Source organism: Malaclemys terrapin, chromosome 5, assembly GCF_027887155.1.
Source record: "Malaclemys terrapin pileata isolate rMalTer1 chromosome 5, rMalTer1.hap1, whole genome shotgun sequence".
Classification (NCBI taxonomy): domain Eukaryota; kingdom Metazoa; phylum Chordata; order Testudines; family Emydidae; genus Malaclemys; species Malaclemys terrapin.
In genome coordinates this window covers 7,169,476-7,189,881 of record NC_071509.1, presented here as the reverse complement: position 1 = coordinate 7,189,881, position 20,406 = coordinate 7,169,476, and the positions used below count along the sequence as shown (strand labels likewise).

The following is a 20,406-nucleotide window of genomic DNA, read 5'->3' as shown; positions in this document are numbered from 1 at the left end:
CTCTTTTGGACATCACATTGGGAGCACATGTTCAGCTGATTATCCACTATGACCCCTACATCTTTTTCTGAGTTACTGTTTCCCAGTGTAGAGTCCCCCATTGTGTGGCCTACATTCTTTGTTCCTTGATGTATATATTTACATTTAGCCATATTAAAATGCATATTGTTTGCTCGTGCCCAGTTTACCAAGCAATCCAGATAGCTCCGTATCAGTTACCTGTCTTCTTCATTATTTACCACTACCCCAAATCTGTATCATCTGCAAACTTTATCAATGATGCCCATGTTTTCTTCCACATCACTAATAAAATAGAGCCAAGGACTGATCCCTGCGGCACCTCCCTGGAACCATATCTCCTGGATCACTTTTCCCCATTTACAATTACATTGAGACCTGACAGTTAGCCAGCTTTTAATCCATTTAATATATGCCATGTTAGTTCTAGGTCATTCTAGGTTTTTAATTGAAATGTCATGTCTGTCAAAGCCTTACAGAAGTCTCAGTATATTATGTCAACACTATGATCTCTCAATCAAACGTGTAATCTCAAACAAGAGATCAAGTTAGACAGAACCAATTTTCCATAAACCCATGTTGATTTGCATCAATTACATTACCCTCTAATCTTTTATTAATTGAGAATCTAGATCTAACAGCCAAGGTGCTTACATCACTCCTGTCCCCATAATATCTGAACATCTCGGACTGTATTTCCACGATTGCCTAGGAAATGAGGGAACGCTCATTGCACGAGCAACTATAAATACTCTGTGCACTCTGTACATCAGTCCTCATTCCATTTAAGAGAATGGTGGCATGAGCACTAATTCCTTAAGCAAGAAAAGCGGGGTGAGGAGTGGAGTCACTGAGTCATGGTAGTATAATGTATTGTAATTGTCCTTATTTGCAGAATAGAGAATGCTTTAAAAACACATTAAAATATGTCTTAACTATTTAAAGAACTAAGAAACAGGTTGCTTCATGGAGGTGACCTTATAATAAAGGTAGTTTTGGGGTTGCTTTTGGATGGTCTCTTATGACAGGTTTCCTAAGGCAGCCTGTTGCATAGACTTCACTGCATTTCAAACTAATTTTGAAACATATATAGACCTCGGTAACATGAAGTTTTTATCAAACATTTGTTTAATTCAATTTAAAATTGATATATTTTGAAATAAGTTGCACGTAATCATTGGGCTGTCCCTTTAACAGCTTTGCACCCTGTGCCATTTCCCAAACTGACTCTCCACAAAGATCTCCTGTAACGATCCATATATTTGTTGTGAGGACAGATAATCAAAATAAACTTGCATTAAAACACAAGAAGAGTATAGGCTCAAAAATGCTGAATAGCTTGCCATGTAAATACAAGTACTATTAGTTTCCCATATCAGATCCTTAAATCCATTTTCTTTCCTGCTTTTTATTGACTAGAGATATATGGTTCTATTCCAGATGCATTACCACTTCAAGATATATACTAAAGGGCAAACATCTAAGATTGAGGCACTAAGTGCTTATGATTATAAGGATCTTTTTCCAGTCCTGTGACATGGCCAGATGCTTCCCTGACAAACTCCACATTTCATATAGGAGGTTTTAGTGTTTAATCACCTTCTATTCCAACAGGAAGCCACAGAGTAACTTGTAAATACTCCCGGTTGGTCTAAAAACAGGCTGTACCAGCAGAAAGACCAGCAAAGCACAGCTTAACAGTAGCAGCTGCAAGGGCACTCTATTAGAGTGTCCACAGGAAGAACTATCTTAAATGAGTTTATTTTTGCCCCTCACATGCAGAGGACAGCAGAGATGAGCAAACAGTATGTATCTATATAGCTACCAAGAATTAATGGAAATACATCCATCATTATTCTGAAAATGTGATTATTGCTATGATGTGATAGCCCCATGCTCCCACTTCCAAAACGATTATGGAATTGGGTTATTTGGAAACTAATGCAATTACACACCACTCCCACCACTTATCTGGAAGCTTAACAGCATCAGGAAAAATAATTTTGCATGCATCAAGTCAGAAACTTAGAACACAGTTCTTGCTATAGTCTTCTATCATATAAATGGGTACTTAAGGAAGTGAGGGTCAAAACGAAGCCTTGATGCTAATGGCTTGTACTTACATGAATGTTTTTGATCTCCTGCAGAGTCAGCATTCCTCTGGTTTTCAGGGCTTTCCTCTGAGGTTTCTATACATAGATTCAGATACCAATAATGCTTTTCATGCTCATGGCAACATCACATTATGTTATAATTAAGGTACCAAAAAAAAAAAAAAAAAACCCACAAAAAAGCAAGCAACCAGAAAAGTACAACTACAACAAATATGAAAAAGGCAGCAATATGTAACCACATATAATTGTGGTTAATCCTAACACAAGGTATTTTTAAAAAATGTATATGAATGCTAATAAGTGGACACAGTTATTGAATTGCCTTGTTTACTTAAGGCACTCTAGATTCAATTTTTACAAATACAAGTGTAAAAAACTCAAGAATCTTATATAAATGTGGTTTAGTTAACAGAATAGAACAAAAATTCTGAAGGTATTTTAACTAAACTAGTTAAATAAGCTGTTGTAAAAAACACAAAAATCACATAAGAGGCAGAGCAATCAAGTTTTTAGACTTAATAAAGAGGCCTATACCTCAATTCTTTAGGCAATATGCAGAAACTGAAATACTGAATTATTTAAAACCCCTGAATCAGTCTCTACTTTTGCTGTTGTAGGGGATGAGAAGGCACTTTCATTATAAATCCCATTTACAGAGGTTTGTACATTTTTGAGAGCGTTGTCGGTTGAGTTAAAATCTCTCATATTTGTTCTCAGTCCAAAGATTATGCTTTTATTTTCAAGGTCTGATTAAATTCAGCTCAATCACAGCTGAGTTTTTCATCCTTGGAGAAATTTGCTTATTTTTAAAACGTCCAATCTTCCATGAACTCAGTCTCAGAACGGACAAATGCCATTGGCATGTAAGCAGAAGCATGATTTAGAAATAACATTTGTGTACATACAGCACGTACATTTCCCACTTAAAAAGAAACCACGCCCCAGGCTGGAGGAATAGAAGGAGCAGAGTCAACTTCTCAGCCTACACTGCATTCCAAGATGCTACACGTGCAAATTTATAGTTACAATATATTACTTTTTTTTTTTTTTTTTGCATCAGAGAAATCAGGACCATCTAATTAAAGATTGTACCAAAATGTGTATGGACAAGGAGCTAGAGTTAATGCAATGTGTGCAACCATAATTTTAATAGTTCCTGGTTCAAGTGCTGTACTGTGCAAACTTAATAGTCTCAGTTTTTGCGTGGAGTTTTCTTTAAAAAAAGAATTCAAAGAGAGAGTCACTCGCCAGTACTTTGGAACTATTTGATTGGAAAGCACCGTAACAACATCTTTTCCCATACTCCTCAGGAGCTCAGACTGGTCACAGCATCTAAAAAGCCTACAGGAGCACTGATTAAAGTCCCTATACTATCTCAGCTGTTCTACACTGGGGGAAGGGGGGTGGAATCAATCTAAGATAGGCAACTTCAGCTACGAGAACAGTGTAGCTGAAGTCGATGTATCTTAGATCGATTTTCCTCGGGTCCTCACGGCACGGGATCGACAGCCGCGGCTACCCCGTCAACTCTGCTTCCGCCTCTCGCTCTGGTGGAGTTTCAGAGTAGACCGGGAGCGCGTTCGGGGATCGATTAATCGCGTCTAGACGAGACGCGATACATCGATCCCCGATAGATCGATTACTACCCGTCGATCCGGTGAGTAGTGAAGACATACCCTCAGAAACAAGACACCCTTGTCCATCTTACAAAGTGCATCCCCCAACCCTTTACTCTTCACCATGTGCTATGTTAGCCAAGCACATATACACATTTTGGACTTACTTAACAGCCCACTTTACAAACGTAGCAAAAAAACCTGAACATATGATTTTCAAGGCAGTGTAAATCAAAACCAGGTTTCACTTGAACACAGGTTATTTCCATGCTATATTTACACTTTCTTTCCACAGCAGTTTGCAAAATGTTTTAAAAAGGGGAAGAGAACACTTCCCCTTCCACCAAAAAAATTGTCTCATGATGAAAAATAGCTGAACAGTTTTGGCTCAAAACCTTTTTAAAAAAAAAAAAAAAAAAATCTTCACTGTCAAGCACAGACCAAGCCTGGAAAGTGTAAGCCCAAAAGATCAAAATTTGAGCAATCGAGAACAGGAGGGAGGAATGGAAACAGTTATACACTAACTATAGTGGTAACTTCTGCTCATTATCATTATACCCAAGTGCAGATTCCACACACTGAATTGTCTGTCTGAGCTTAAGCGACTCTGGACCCCACCCATATAAAGGACAACCATGTCTCAGTCCAAGTCTTCTTGGGACATACTCGCAGACTCAATTTGCTATGGAGTATTCTGCAGCAAAGAGTTCTCACCGTGAATATGCTGCGACATGTTTTAAAAATAAAGTTCGAATTACAGGTGGCACCGGTAAGCCTTTTCAGCCTCTTGTTGAAAAGATCATTTCTAATAGTAGAATCATGTGTGCGCTATGCAGGACATAGTTAATCAGTTTCCAGTCTACTTTAACAATAAGAATATTAAAACACTCAAATTTCTCTTTGGATTTTTAAACCAGGCAACACAGAAAAAAATCCCAACAGTTGTATGTCCACAAACCTGCTTTGCAGTTTGTCTGAGCCAGTCTTTTATATCCTCTTCCTTAAGAGAGCAGCCAATGAACACAAGGAAGCACTCTTGCTGACCGCTGCGATCTCGGTTATCATTTCTTGAATCAGGAGGAGTAGGCCCCTCCTGAACAGGCACAAGGCTTAATGAATTAGATGATGTGTTATGACAGACTTCTATCATCTTATCAGAATCTACCAAAAAGAGAAGATATTTTCTTTATATAGTGGGCTGATATAGCTGACTTATCTCAATTATTTTAACAGGTAGCATATGTGCATAGATGTGTATGGTTCCTTTACGAACCAAACAACTACAAATGATATATTTTAGTATCCTCTGAGTAGGTGAAAACAAGTAGTGTAATCTCAAGACCATGCATACGAAGTACACTACAGTTACCTGAAAACTTAACTTTGCCCAAAATGTGGTATATGTTTCCAGAAAAAGGACTTGACTTAATTGATGACTTAATTGCTGTATGAAATAAAAACAAAAACAGGTTATTCAACTTATTTTTCTCTTCCCTGGTGCAGCTCATTCAGCATAGTTCACCTTGGCTAGCAGTAGAAGGTTAGAGTCCCAATCTCTAAATAACCCACTTCATACTATCTGCTATCCTATGTCCCTTGAAGCCCACGCTATTCGTAACTTCTCTTCCCTATGGGGGAGAAAAGGATATATGCTCGAAGGGTACTATAATAAAAAAGTATCCCTCCCACATAATTGATTCTTAGTGCGGAGAGAAAGAAGATTCTCAGAAAAACAATTTTTAAAATGACAGACATTTCTGCTCTAACAGCACATATTCACTCTAGCAGCAGTCTGATTTTGTAATCATTGCAAAGAATGATTATATATAGTCACAAGGTAGCTATCCTTTAATGCAAGAAAACAGAAAAGTGTTTATTTCAACTTAGAAAAAGCTTCTAAGTATCGAAGTCTATGGGATAATTACCCTCAAACGCACTAAATGTTAGATTTAATATTAAAAGATTACACTTATTTAAACAAGGTCATGAGTCTTTTTAAAGTTTCCAGAATAGACAGAGTCAAAATACATAGCATATGGAAGTACTTTAAAGAGGAGGAATTACATTCTAAATAAAAATTCATATTATTCATGATTAGCATAGCACAGGGTCTCCCTACACTAACTAAACACCCACAATATTTTAAATCTTAAAGTCACCAAAAAACATTTTTACCTTTACATTTGGTCACAAATCGTGTTTTTTCCAGAGGACGGCTAAACCACACACAGATCTGAACCATTGGTGGGAAGACGGAACCAGCTCCAAACTTACCATCATACCTTTTTAACAAAAAAAAAAAAAAAAAAAAAAAGGGGGGGGGGGGAAGGGAAATCAACTTTATTTGCCAAAGATATTTTTGATTTCGTTTCCCCAGTCTTCATGTGAGCAATCAAAGTTCCTATAAGTGTCTATTATCATGCTTTATCTGCTTTTTATCTAACAGATTTCTAAAAATGAAGAATTAGTTATTTTAACAGACGAGCTTTCATGAAGAGAAAAACTAAATTCACTGCATGCAAGAAGAGAAATACAAACTGTAAACAAGGTAAGAATTATATATGTAATTTTGTATCATGATTGATATCAGGAACCACTTCAATGAAGTTCCTGCTGTTAGCACTTTTTTCCCCTGTGCACTACATTAAGAGAGAGAATGTCAGCGTCAAGAGGTCTGAACCAGTTTCTTCTCCAACCCAATCCTCTTCCCTTTGGAGTGATATGTGATCTACAAAAAGGCTTGCCCTTACCTAACTCCATGCTGGTTTACTTAAGAAGCCTCTCAAACCTAGTTTGGAGTCAAGGTGTAATTAATTCTAAACAAGAAGCATAGAAGCTGTTCTGGACTGACAGGGTATGTTGATTGAAGTGCTGCACACTATGCCTCTAATGCTCTAAATGTAACTAGAAAGTTGAATTGGTCAGGATTTGGGATTGGTGCCAGGGTGGCAGTTCTGGAGAATGAAATCCTCTATTTGCCACGCAGATACAGCACAGACGGCAGCAACAACATATCATCCCCAGCAATGTGTTGCAAGCCCGAACTGCAGAAGATATCACTAGGTGTTAGAATCGAGTTCTGTTTCCATGAATTTTCTGTCCTTGGCCTCCGCCGAGGCTGCCAATCAAGAACGCAGATATTCCACTGGGGATAACTGTCTGCTAGTTACTGAAACAATACCACTAGATCATTTCATTTAGGCTGAACAGCTGTCAGACTGAATTTACTTCAAGTCAGTACTGCCCTAACTCCTCTTATTCTCACAGGGCGAGCTCTTGCTCTCATGGAAATTAATAGCAATTTTGCCACCCATTTAAAAGGCAACGGAAGAGGATCCTAAGTAGGCAAAAGATGGTACTAGTGGATCTAAAAAGACTACTCACAAGCTCTTAAAGACATTTACAAAGTGATTGGCCCACATGTATGAACTGTCTTGAAAATATAAGCTAGTGGGGCTTTTAAAATCCTTCATGTTAATTAAAAAATGCTTTTTTATTATTTCTCAGTTAAGATACTTGCCAGCCAGGATACATTAAATAGCGAGCTCTCATCATCTGAGGATTTGAAAAACTGCTTTCAGAGAGAATTAGCTCAATATCCTCATTCCTATTAAAAAGATAAAAGGTTGAGATTTTTAATTTACAGAACATAGTAACAATGGTCATTTATCTGTCAACTATTTACATAAATTAGGATGTGCTAGTCAGATTGCAGTAAAATAATTATATGTTTACTATTTATGGTACATTAAAATATTCTCAATTTTCCAGACATTAAAAGTTTTTGTAAAAACAAACCAAAAAAAAACCAACAGGAGTTCTCTACTCAACTAATTTTCTATTTGCAACTAGCATACAAGTAAATATACTAAATAAAATATATAACACAGCAAAAAAGCCCTTATAAGAACTTTATAAGATCCTCAATTCAACTTTTATTGATGTCGAGTAGGACTTACTCATTGAGTTTGGTCCCATTAAAGTTGAGTGGATTTACTCATCCATGCTACTCAATGTGCGTAGAGGTTGCACAATTGAGCTCTAACGGAACAAATATTAATATAAACCTACAATCTGTAGAAACAATTTTACCTGCACTGCTGTATAAAGAAAAACCTAACATGAAAATTACTCTGCAAATGAAAAGATGCATCCATTTTAAACCTTAACTTTTCCTAAATCATACTGTACTATTTCTAGCTTATGGCCATTTAATGTATTCCTTTGACACTTAAATCCTTAGTGTATCATGCTGTATCAGAACATCTGGTTGAAGTGTAGATGACATTCTTAAAATGTCAAAATTCTAAGAACAGATAAGTTATCCTGTTATCAGGGAAGTAATGACTAAGAAAAATAAGCATTTTTTTGGTTTACATACTAAGTCCACTTTCTGTTCATAGGTGAAAGTCAAAGAGGATCAGCTTTTTTTGTAAGAGAGTTTCCCATTTTTAGAACAGCAACTTGAAAATCATAAAGAACTGAAAGCTAGTATTACCTAGTTACAAGGCCATTTTCTGCCAAGATGAATGAAACAGCAGGATTTGCTGCTCGTATGAGGCTCTGAAGTTGTACAAGGAGTGGGTGTCTCTGCTCTGTAGTATGACTTGTGAAGACCACATTGCTCACCAGTCCTGCATGAGGAAATTGGGGAATAGTTCACTCAAATAATGTCTACAATGATGGAGAACAATAACAAACATATGCTGGTTAAGCGGTATAGCAAACACACTTTTCCAGGTCGTAACTGTTGATCAGTATATGCTGGCTAGCATGTATAAATACACATGTGTATGTATACACATATGTATGTACACACACACACACACACACACACACAGCAGTGTATTTATGTAAGAATGCATTAATCCAGGGGTAGGCAAACTATGGCCCAGGAGCCCCTTCAAACGTTTTAATTCAGCCTTCGAGCTCCTACTGGGGAGCGGGGTCCGAGGCTTGCTCCGCTCTGGCACTCCAGACAGGGGCTTGCCCCACTCCACATGTGCTGTGGCTCTGCGCAGCTCCCGGAAGCTGCGGTATGTCCCCCCTCTGGCTCCTATGCATAGGGTCAGCCAAGGGGCTCCGCAGCTCCCATTGGCTGGGAACCATGGCCAATGGGAGCTGCAGGGAGGGCACCTGCAGATGGGGCAGCGCCCCAAGCTGCCTGGCTGTGCCTCCGTGTAGGAGCCGGAGAGGGGAGATGCCACTGCTTCTGGGAGCTGCTTTGCTTGAGCTAAGTGCCACCTGGAGCCTGCACCCCTGACCCCCTCCCGCACCCCGATACCTGCCCCTACCCTGATCCCCCTCCCACCCTCCGAACCCCTTGGTCCCAGCCCAGAGCATCATCCTGCACCCCCAACCCCTCATCCCCAACCCCACCCCAGAGCCTGCACCCCCAGCCCCTCCCACACCCCAACCCCCAATTTCATGAGCATTCGTGGCTTGCCATGCAATTTCCATACCCAGATGTGGCCCTCGGGCCAAAAAGTTTGCCCACCCCTGCATTAAGCACCACCAACAACAAGCACAAATATATTAACAGTGATACAGCCTAAACTGGCCTATACCATAATCCCTTTCACTTTATGCTAACACTTAATTTACTGAAGTAAATATCTGGCCTAAGCAGATTGGAAACTGGTCAAAATCAAGATAAATTTGTTCTATGTCTTAGTACAAGCTAGTGAAGTACCTTCACAGATCAGTACCTGGAATGCTAATATCCAAAACAAAGATAAAGAAGGAACTGAACAACTAGTTAGGGAACTGGGACAAACTAATGGGATGGAATTTAGTGACACGTAAAGAGTTGTGTAACCTGTTAAAAAAAACAATCATTAAAATAACACCAGGTGAAACATGCAACTTTGGGAGCACTCCATCTGTATAAAGTGAACATAATGTCGCTGCATGAGAGTTTCCTGGAGACTGGTATCATAGATAGAACCTTTTCCCTATGCGAAATTATTATGGTCTTAGAGCAATAAACTTGACTGGTTATTTCACCTCTTGAATATATTTCATAACGAATCAAAGTATGGTCAAGCAACTGACTACTCAGTTTATCGACCATAATTTGTATTTGTTTGCATCTCACCCCCATAAGGAAAGCTTATTAAAAATGAGAAAATCTAAAACTGATAGCATTTTGAGCAAGTTATGCGGAACAATCAACAGATTTAATTATTCTGAATTATTAAACATTTATATTGCAGTATCTTCTAGGGGCCAAGGAGGTTGGGGGGGGGGGGGGGGGGGAAGGGGGAAGAGTTGTCAGTTGTGTCAGGCATTATACAAATATATAGAAAATAAGTCCCTGAACTCCAACAATCTTACAACCCGAAAGAGACAAGACATAACAGGTTGCAGGTAGAAAGAAGGAATAGCGTATTTAGGAAATAAGATGACGCCAATTTGGGCTCCCATCCCAGAAACACTTCAGTATGCGCTTAACTTTACTTACCTGTGTAAAGTTATGCACATAAGCAAGCATTTGTTTGTGAATATTTAGTGTACAGTCCGACCAGAATACAGTTGTTCGACAGTCAAAAAGGAGAGAAGGTTAGAGGAGAAAAACCTCTGTTCTTAAATGGAGAGTAACCACTGATAGATATTTCCACCTTAGAGAAGCCAACCAATAACTGAATAACAGCAATTAAGTCATACCAAAGCTAGTGCCGGCATCATGCTGCTCGTACTTTGTTATACCAGTCTCAAAACACACTGAGTGCCAATATTCCTCACCGGTCTTACAAGCGGTTAAAAAAAAAAAACAACACCACCTTAAAATATTCACCCCTTTGCAGGGGTGGTCTTTAGTGGAAAGAGCTTTGGAGGGACAAGAGAGAAAGTGATACATAACCAGTGTTCAGCATCAATGTCCAGAGATATTGTTACAGTCTCCTACACTACATAAAATGGAGGGTTTCAAAACCAATCACTTAAAGAACGTTACTCTGTGAAAGGTATTGTATTCTCCTCATTCGGACTTGGAACTGTGGAGTTCTCATCTCAGTTCTCTCACTGACTGTATGGCCCTGAACAACTTACTGTGCCACTCTAACTCGGCTTCCCCATCTGTAAAATGGGGATATTTACCGCCCTCACAATGAAGCTCTGAGGCTCAATCTTGTGAAGTGCTCTGAAGACAAAGAATCATTACTACTTTTGATGCAGCAAAGGAAAGGCTTACTTCCATGAGAAATTTCAAAGACATCTATCATCCCGCTGTACCAGTGACAGTGCTAGTCTACGCCAGTAGTTCTCAACCAGGGGTACACATACCCCTGGGGGTACACAGAGGTTTTCCAGGGGGTACACCAACTCATCTAGATATCTGCCTACTTTTACAACAGGCTACATAAAAAGCACTAGCGAAGCCTGTATGAAATTTTAGTTTGTACTGACAATGACTTGTTTATACTGCTCTGTATACTATACACTGAAATGTACATACAATATTTATATTTCAATTGATTTATTTTACAATTATAGGGTTAAATAAGTAAGCAAGCAATTTTTCAGTAATAGTGTGCTGTGGTGCTTGTATTTTTATGTCTGATTTTGTAAGCAAGTAGTTTTTTAAGTGGTGTCACTTGGGATTACTCAAGACAAATCAGACTCCAGAAAGTGGTATAGTTGTCTGGAAAGGTTGAGAGCCAGTGGTCTACGCTATCTTTGGGTGAGGGAAGAACAGGATTTGACACCTGTCCTTTCCCTTTGCATTTCTGTCAGTTGAGTTACATCTGCATCCCTTTCAGAAAAGGTGCTGATGACCTCTGCAGTAAATCATCATCTTCAGATGCAATACTGATGCTGCAACATTTTCAGAATCAGGAGATTAAAGTAGGAGAAATAAAGGGATCCTCAGGTCCCTAAATCTTCATTTTCACTGTAAATGTAAACTTGACAGTGATTAAGCTGCTGGTGTCCTAAGACCCAGCAGCTTATCATGCTGACCAATATTATCTCATTGTTTCCTTGTATTCTCCCGTCTGTCAGTATCCATCTGTTATTGCTTGTCCACACTTCTTGAGGCAGAGACTGCAATGTCTGTGCAGCACCTAACACCAGAGGGTCCTAGTCAATAGAAAGGGCTCCTAGGCACTACGATAATACAAAAGAAGAAGAAAAGAGTTCACTTTATCATATGCTGCCTGTGTATACAAATGTAGCTTCTTCTGTAGTCTAGAGTTCACGTGGACAAGGATTTATCTAGTGGAATTAGCCCACTTGCTCCTTTCAAAGCCCCATTATAGTGGAACTCCTAGGTATGTTTTAAAATATTTAAATTACTAAGAAACTTTACTGCCAGACTACCTAGGGCCTCAGACAACCTGGGTGGGTGGGTGGGTGGCGCGGGGAGGTGGGCGGTTGGTTAGCAGGGGTGGGGAGGATGATGTAGGGGTAGGAATCTGAATCTTTGGACTTCTGTAACTCAGTAACTCTTAAAACACTGAAATTACTGGTCTGGTGCAGCTCTCTACAGTTGCAGGGGTAGCTTTTTCTAAATACGACACTTCCTCTGGCAACAGAGAGCAGGATTCCTTCAGATTTTTAAAGATCAGGTGGTATCATTGAACAGAAGCTAAGTTTGATCAGTTAGTGCAAGAACCAATTTAAAAGAAATAAAAGGGAAGGAAAAAGCCAATTTAATAAAATTGGACTTAAAGAAAAATGAACATTTAAGCATCATGGCAAGCTCAATACACATACATTCGTCCATACCATTTTAGAGCTGAGACTGCAGACTTCAGACAATTGTCACTTTTAGAAACAAAAATAGAAAATATTTTTCCTTTCTATTTTCAAAATGGTTCTTTTAGACACCAAGTTTGCATTCCACTCCATGACAGTTCCACAAGATGCCATAAATGAGGATAACAGCTGGAGAAATACTAGTGGGACACCTAACTTCCTTGAGTCTAATCTTGGAGAAAAGTAACTTCAGCTGGTGCTGCCAAAAAGAGAAATTCACCCTTTAAAATCATGAGGCTATCTGTTCTCCCAGACTTAGGGCTAAACAACAGTTACTATTTTCATTTACAGGAACCTTCCTGGATTTGAATACAGAAGATGCCCTTTTACACCTGGTGAACAAGTACAGCATGGAGACAAATTACAAGTTAAATTGGAACTAGCTCCTGCTGTTGCAAATGCCTTCTGAAGGGAATCGGAAAGAACATCCTAGCTTCTATCACCAATAAGTCTTGGGCACCAGAACCAATTTTATTAAGGAAAAGAATGTTGGCTGGCATATTGGTGTCATCACCCTTCTCTTTTCTTAAAGTACCACAGGAACCATTAATTTCTGAGCAGAATTACACTGAAGAGGAATTACAGCTTAAGGAACTTCTGTCTAATACCTCACCCAAGGGATGGCGGAGCACAGGATGTAAGATCCTTAGTAACTCCCAGGCTGTAGTACTGAACTTGAAAATTCCTTCATGTCCCGAGTCCAATTTATAAACAATTTCAGGTATTTCCCCTGTGCCATGGACATTAACATGAGACAAAATAGAAGGTACTTGCAAGAGCAAACCATTTAAGGTAGAAATACTTATAGTGGGAGGTATTATAAAGGTCAGAATTGGAGCTTCTAATATCTTCATCTTAAGAGGTTCTTAGACTAATTTGAAAAGCATCTACATTGTCAGATAATAAAATTGGGATTGAGAGGCTAAAGGATAGAACAGCAAGCACAGAGAACTTCAAACAAACAGAGATACACCTACAGGTTATTATGTGGATCACACAAATGACCTGAAAGGTAAGAAGTAGGCGCAACAACAACTACAGGTTTGTTTGTAATGGCACATGTTGGATATTTTCTTTTTAAAAAATTTCCCCATTTCATTGGCGCCACCAAATGGATAACTTGCATATTGCTGCTTTACATTGCTAGTTCATACTTTTGATTGAAAACAAATCAACCATCTATTTAACTTACTATTGTGTGTAAGTGACACAGCACAATAGGTGTGCACCTCAAACCAGCATTACAGACAAAATTAGCATCAGGATTGAAAAGATTGAGAAAAGAGGCAAGGATTAAAAACAAAAATTTAAAAAGAAATAGGAAAGGAGACAATGGTTAAAATGGTATCAGCCAAACCAGAAACAGGAAGCAAATACACGATGCTTTAATAAAGAAAATGAGAAAAGAAGTCTCCTCATATTCCTTCTCCTCCACCCCACTCCCGCATTTGCCTATTTAGATTTATTTTTATGGCAGTGACCATCTTGCATTTGTCCGTAGAGTCCCACGCAGACCTAGGGAGCTACAGACAATTGTTTCCACTCTGTGGAGCTTACAAATTGAGGGTCTAATCATGCAGACTCATATACCAGTATCTTTACCCATGGAAGTATTTGCAAAATTAGGCCCTATATTAAACTGGCAGACCACAAAGTTGAGATGAAGGAGACAAAGCCAGGGAGGAGGTGAAACGGGGATGGGGACGGGGGGGGGGGGGGAAGAGGGGGATGTGTGTGAAATGAAAACTAGGAGATGCTTAAATACACAATTTCACTCCTTAACAATTTTGACCTTTTAATATTTGAATCACCCCTTCCCCTCCCTCTTCTGTTTCTAAAATCTGTGTTTCCAAAAGGGCTTTTGTTTGTTTACTCCCGTTATTTACACACCAGCCTAACTGATGAGGTTATCAGGAATGTGCACAGACTGGGAATAGTGCGGTAGATAATGAAGTTCAGAAACAGCAGGGGAAACTCACAAACCTAGGCTTCACAGTGATAATGATTCCTTTTGGTCCTCAGTAAAAAAAAATGGCAACTTTAAACAAAATTGATATCTAGAATGTTAGAAGATACTCTGGAGCAGGGTATCAGAGGGGGAGCCGTGTTAGTCTGAATCTGTAAAAAGCAACAGAGGGTCCTGTGGCACCTTTGAGACTAACAGAAGTACTGGGAGCATAAGCTTTCGTGGGTAAGAACTTCACTTCTTCAGATGCAAGTAATGGAAATCTCCAGAGGCAGGTATATATCAGTGTGGAGATAACGAGGTTAGTTCAATCAGGGAGGGTGAGGTGCTCTGCTAGCAGTTGAGGTGTGAACACCAAGGGAGGAGAAACTGTTTCTGTAGTTGGATAGCCATTCACAGTCTTTGTTTAATCCTGATCTGATGGTGTCAAATTTGCAAATGAACTGGAGCTCAGCAGTTTCTCTTTGGAGTCTGGTCCTGAAGTTTTTTTGCTGTAAGATGGCAACCTTTACATCTGCTATTGTGTGGCCAGGGAGGTTGAAGTGTTCTCCTACAGGTTTTTGAATATTGCCATTCCTGATATCTGACTTGTGTCCATTTATCCTCTTGCGTAGTGACTTATCCTCTTGCAAATTTGACACCATCAGATCAGGATTAAACAAAGACTGTGAATGGCTATCCAACTACAGAAACAGTTTCTCCTCCCTTGGTGTTCACACCTCAACTGCTAGCAGAGCACCTCACCCTCCCTGATTGAACTAACCTCGTTATCTCCACACTGATATATACCTGCCTCTGGAGATTTCCATTACTTGCATCTGAAGAAGTGAGGTTCTTACCCACGAAAGCTTATGCTCCCAGTACTTCTGTTAGTCTCAAAGGTGCCACAGGACCCTCTGTTGCTTTTTACAGATTCAGACTAACACGGCTACCCCTCTGATACTTGACACCATGCAAGGCACTGCATTTAGCCGTATGGAATGGAAATCCATCAACCTCATGAAGAAACTTGCACAAATACAGACAGATGATATCTTCCTTTCCAAATGCAAACAGATGGACATCATACCAAATGGACTGAAGGTGAAAAATCCATTGCTATCTACATACTGCACAGACCACAGTGAGAGATTATGCCATACGTTATCAAAGAAACTGAGGAACCACCTGATCAGCATCCTATACAGCAAACAGAAAAACATCAAGAAAGAGCTCTCCAACCTGGAGACTCTCATAAATAACCAACCCTCCACACAAACGGACTTTACTAAAATAAGACAGGAGATCTACATTACACACTTCACCTCTCTACAAAGGAAAAAGGACCGTAAGCTGTCTAAAATCCTACCTGCCACATGGGGCCACAACAGGGGTACCCCTAACTCACCCAGCAATATCGTCAATTTATCCAGCTACACACTCAACCCAGCAGAAGAGTCTGTCCTATCTCGGGGACTCTCCTTTTGCCCCAGCACCCCCACGAACATGACACAGTTCTGTGGTGATCTGGAAGCCTACTTTCGCCGCCTCCAACTCAAAGAATACTTTCATGATAACACTGAACAGCGCACTGATACACAGATACCCTCCCACCAACAACACAGGAAGAAGAACTCCACATGGACTCCTCCTGAGGGTCGAAATGACAGTCTGGACCTATACATAGAATGCTTCCGCCGACGTGCACAGGCAGAAATTGTGGAAAAACAACATCGCTTGCCTCACAACCTAAGTCGTGCAGAACGCAATGCCATCCACAGCCTCAGAAACCACCCTGACATTATCATCAAAGAGGCTGATAAAGGAGGTGATGTTGTCATCATGAACAGGTCTGACTACCAGAAGGAGGCTGCCAGACAACTCTCCAATACCCAATTCTACAGGCCGCTTTCCTCAGATCCCACTGAGGAATACACTAAGAAACTACACCATCTACTCAGGACACTCCCTACACTAACACAGGAACAAATCAACATACCCTTAGAGCCCCGACCGGGGTTATTCTATCTACTACCTAAGATCCACAAACCTGGAAATCCTGGACGCCCCATCATCTCGGGCATTGGCACTCTCACTGAAGGACTGTCTGGATATGTGGACTCCCTACTCAGACCCTACGCCACCAGCACTCCCAGCTATCTCCGTGACACCACAGATTTCCTGAGGAAACTACAACGCATTGGTGACTTCCCAGAAAACACCATCCTAGCCACCATGGATGTAGAGGCTCTCTACACAAACATCCCGCATACAGATGGAATACAAGCTGTCAGGAACAGTATCCCTGAGGATGACACAGCACAACTTATTGCTGAGCTCTGTGACTTTATCCTCACGCACAATTATTTCAAATTTGGTGACAATATATACCTCCAGACCAGTGGCACCGCTATGGGCACCCGCATGGCCCCACAATATGCCAACATTTTTATGGCTGACCTGGAACAACGCTTCCTCAGCTCCCGTCCACTCATGCCCCTTCTCTACCTACGCTATATTGATGACATCTTCATCATCTGGACCCATGGGAAGGAGGCCCTGGAAGAATTCCACCATGCTTTCAACAGCTTCCACCCCACCATCAACCTCAGCCTGGACCAATCTACACGGGAGGTCCACTTCCTGGACACCACCGTACAAATAAGCGATGGCCACATTAACACCACCCTATACCGAAAACCCACCGACCGCTACGCCTACCTTCATGCCTCCAGCTTCCACCCCGGTCACACCACACGATCCATCGTCTACAGCCAAGCACTGAGGTACAATCGCATCTGCTCCAACCCCTCAGACAGAGACCAACACCTACAAGATCTTCACCAAGCATTCTCAAAACTACGATACCCACACAAGGAAATAAAGAAACAAATCAACAGAGCCAGACGTGTACCCAGAAGCCTCCTGCTACAAGACAGGCCCAGAAGAGAAACCAACAGAACTCCACTGGCCATCACCTACAGTCCTCAGCTTAAACCTCTCCAACGCATCATCAGTGATCTACAACCCATCCTGGACAATGATCCCTCACTTTCACAGACCTTGGGAGGCAGGCCAGTCCTCGCCCACAGACAACCTGCCAACCTTAAGCATATTCTCACCAGCAACCACGCACCGCACCATAACAACTCTAACTCAGGAACCAACCCATGCAACAAACCTCGATGCCAACTCTGCCCACATATCTACACCAGCAACACCATCACTGGACCTAACCAGATCAGCTACAACATCACCGGCTCATTCACCTGCACGTCCACCAATGTTATATGCCATCATATGCCAGCAATGCCCCTCTGCTATGTACATTGGCCAAACTGGACAGCCAAACCATAGTTTAGTTATATATTATAGACTTATAGAAAGAGACCTTCTAAAAATGTTAAAATGTATTACTGGCACGCAAAACCTTAAATTAGAGTGAATAAATGAAGACTCGGCACACCGCTTCTGAAAGGTTGCCAACCCCTGCTGGAGCATTCCTTTTCCATGCACAAGAGAGATTACCTAGACTGAACAGTTGCAGAGAACAATTTGGAAACAAAAGGGCATTGCAGAAGTATATGGAGGGAATGGAAGAAGGCTAGCGAAAGACTCAAAAACTAACAAGCAAAAGAATTTTAAGTACATCAGAAGTAGGAAGCCTGCACTCAGGGAAAATATGGCCATTGTGGAGAAACTAAATCAATTATTTGCATCGTTTTCACTGCACAGGATGTGAGATTCCCATACCTGAGCCATTCTTTTCAGGTGGCAAATCTGAGGAACTGTCCCTGACTGAGGTGTCAGAGATGGTTTTGGAACAAATTGATAAATTAAACAGTAAAATGTCACCAGGACCAGATGCTATTTACCCAGGAGTTCTGAAGGAACTCAAATATGAAATTGCAGAAATACTAATTGTGGTATATAACCTATCACTTAAATCACCTTCTGTACCAGACAATTGGAGGATAGCGAATGTAACACCAATTTTTAAAAAAGGCTCTAGAGGCAATCCTGGCAATTACAGGCCAGTAAGCTTAACTTCAGTACCAGGCAAACTGGTTGAAACTATAGTATAATAAAGATCAGAATTATCAGACACAGAGATGAACACAATTTGTTGGGGGGAAGAGTCAACATGGCTTTTGTAAACGGAAATTATGCCCCATCAATCCATTAGAATTCATTGAGGGAATCAACAAGCATGAAGACCAGGGTGATCCAGTGGATATAGCGTACTTTCACTTTCAGAAAGCCTTTGACAAGGTCCCTCAACAAAGGCTTTGAAGCTAAGGAAGAAGTCATAGAAGAGGAAAGATCCTTCTCATGGATCATTAACTGGTTAAAAGACAGGAAACAGAGGGTAGGAATAAATCGTCAGTTTTCAGAATGGAGAGAGGTAAATAGTGGTGTCCCCCAGGGATCCATACTAGGACCAGTGAGTTCAACATATTCATAAATGATCTGGAAAAAAGGGGTGAACAGTGAGGTGGCAAAGTTTGCAGACGATACAAAAATTACTCAATAGAGTTAAGGCTGAAGGTGACGGTGAAGAATTACAAAGGGACCTCACAAAACAGCAGATTAATTTCAATGTTGATAGATGCAAAGTAACACACTGGAAAAAATAATCCTAACTATACATACAAAATGATAGACTCTAAATTAGCTGTTACCACTCAAGAAAGATCTTGGATTCACTGTGGATAGTTCTCTGAAACCATCCACTCAATTGTGCAAAGATAGTCAAGAAAGCTAATAATGTTATGAATCAGTAGGAAAGTGATAGTTAAGATGGAAAATATCATAATGCCACTAAATAAATCAATGGTACATCCACACCATGAATACTGCATGTAGTTTTGGTCGCTCCATCTCAAAAAATATATTAGAATTGAAAAAGGTACAGAGAAGGGCAACAAAAATAAATTACAGTGTATGGAACAACTTCCATATGAGGAGAGATTAAAAAGACTGGGACCCTTTAATTTGGAAAAGAGACGACTAAAGGGGGATGTGATACAGGTGCATAAAATCATGAATGGCATGGAGAAATGGAATACGAATATTTACTCCTGAACATAAACACAAGAATCAGGGGTCACCCAATGAAGTTAACAAGCAGGTTTAAAACAAACATAAGAAAGTACTTCTTCACACAACACACAGTCAACCTGTGGAACTCGTTGTCAGGGGATGTTGTGAATCATAGGGTTAGAAGGGACCTCAAAGGTCATCAAGTCTAACTCCCTGTCAAGATGCAGGATTTGTTGCATCTATCCATCCAAGACAGATGGCTATACAGCCTCCTTTTGAAAATCTCCTTGAAGAACCTTCTACAACCGCCCAAGGTAGTCTATTTCATTGTCCTACTGTTCTACAGTTAGAAATTTTTCCTAAAATTTCATCTAAATCTGCTATGTTGTAGTCTGAACCCACTGCCTCTTCTCCTGCCTTCTGTGGCAAAAGAGAACAACTTTTCTCCATCTTTTTTAAGGCAGCCTTTCAAGTATCTGAAGACTGCTATCATGTTCCCCCTTAATCTCCTCTTTTCCAAACTAAACATACCCAGTTCCTTCAGCCTTATCGCGTGTGGCTTGCATTCGATCCCTATGATCATATTTGTCACTTGCCTCTGGATCCTTTCCAGTTTCTCCACATCCTTCCTATACTCTGGTGACCACAACTGGACACAGTACTCCAACTAAGGCCTAACCAGTGCCGAGTAGAGCAGTACTTATCCCCTCCCATGACTTGCATGCCTTCCTATTATCTTCTGTTACCAGATCACCTTCTCCGTTAAGCAGTGGACCCACACCACCCTTATCTTGCTTTTTTGTCTGACCTATTTGAAGATTCTTTCCTGTTGTCTCTAACATTTTGCCAGCTGTAATTCATTCTTGGCCTTGACTTTCCTGATTTTGTCCCTAAACGTTCGTGCTATTTCCCT

General features: G+C 40.4%; 1 protein-coding gene across 2 annotated transcripts in view; it reads right to left on the bottom strand.

The window, feature by feature from the left end:
* DNAAF9 (dynein axonemal assembly factor 9) overlaps positions 1–20,406 on the bottom strand; it is a 134,085-nt gene that overhangs the window by 7,745 nt on the left and 105,934 nt on the right. For both annotated transcript variants that reach the window (XM_054028949.1, XM_054028950.1), the window contains exons 30-35: positions 8,247–8,382; positions 7,269–7,355; positions 5,924–6,030; positions 5,118–5,192; positions 4,707–4,909; positions 2,142–2,207 (exon numbers count right to left, since the gene is read on the bottom strand). In XM_054028949.1, the coding sequence (XP_053884924.1) occupies positions 2,142–2,207; positions 4,707–4,909; positions 5,118–5,192; positions 5,924–6,030; positions 7,269–7,355; positions 8,247–8,382 (674 nt within the window). The remainder of the gene's footprint in view (positions 1–2,141; positions 2,208–4,706; positions 4,910–5,117; positions 5,193–5,923; positions 6,031–7,268; positions 7,356–8,246; positions 8,383–20,406) is intronic.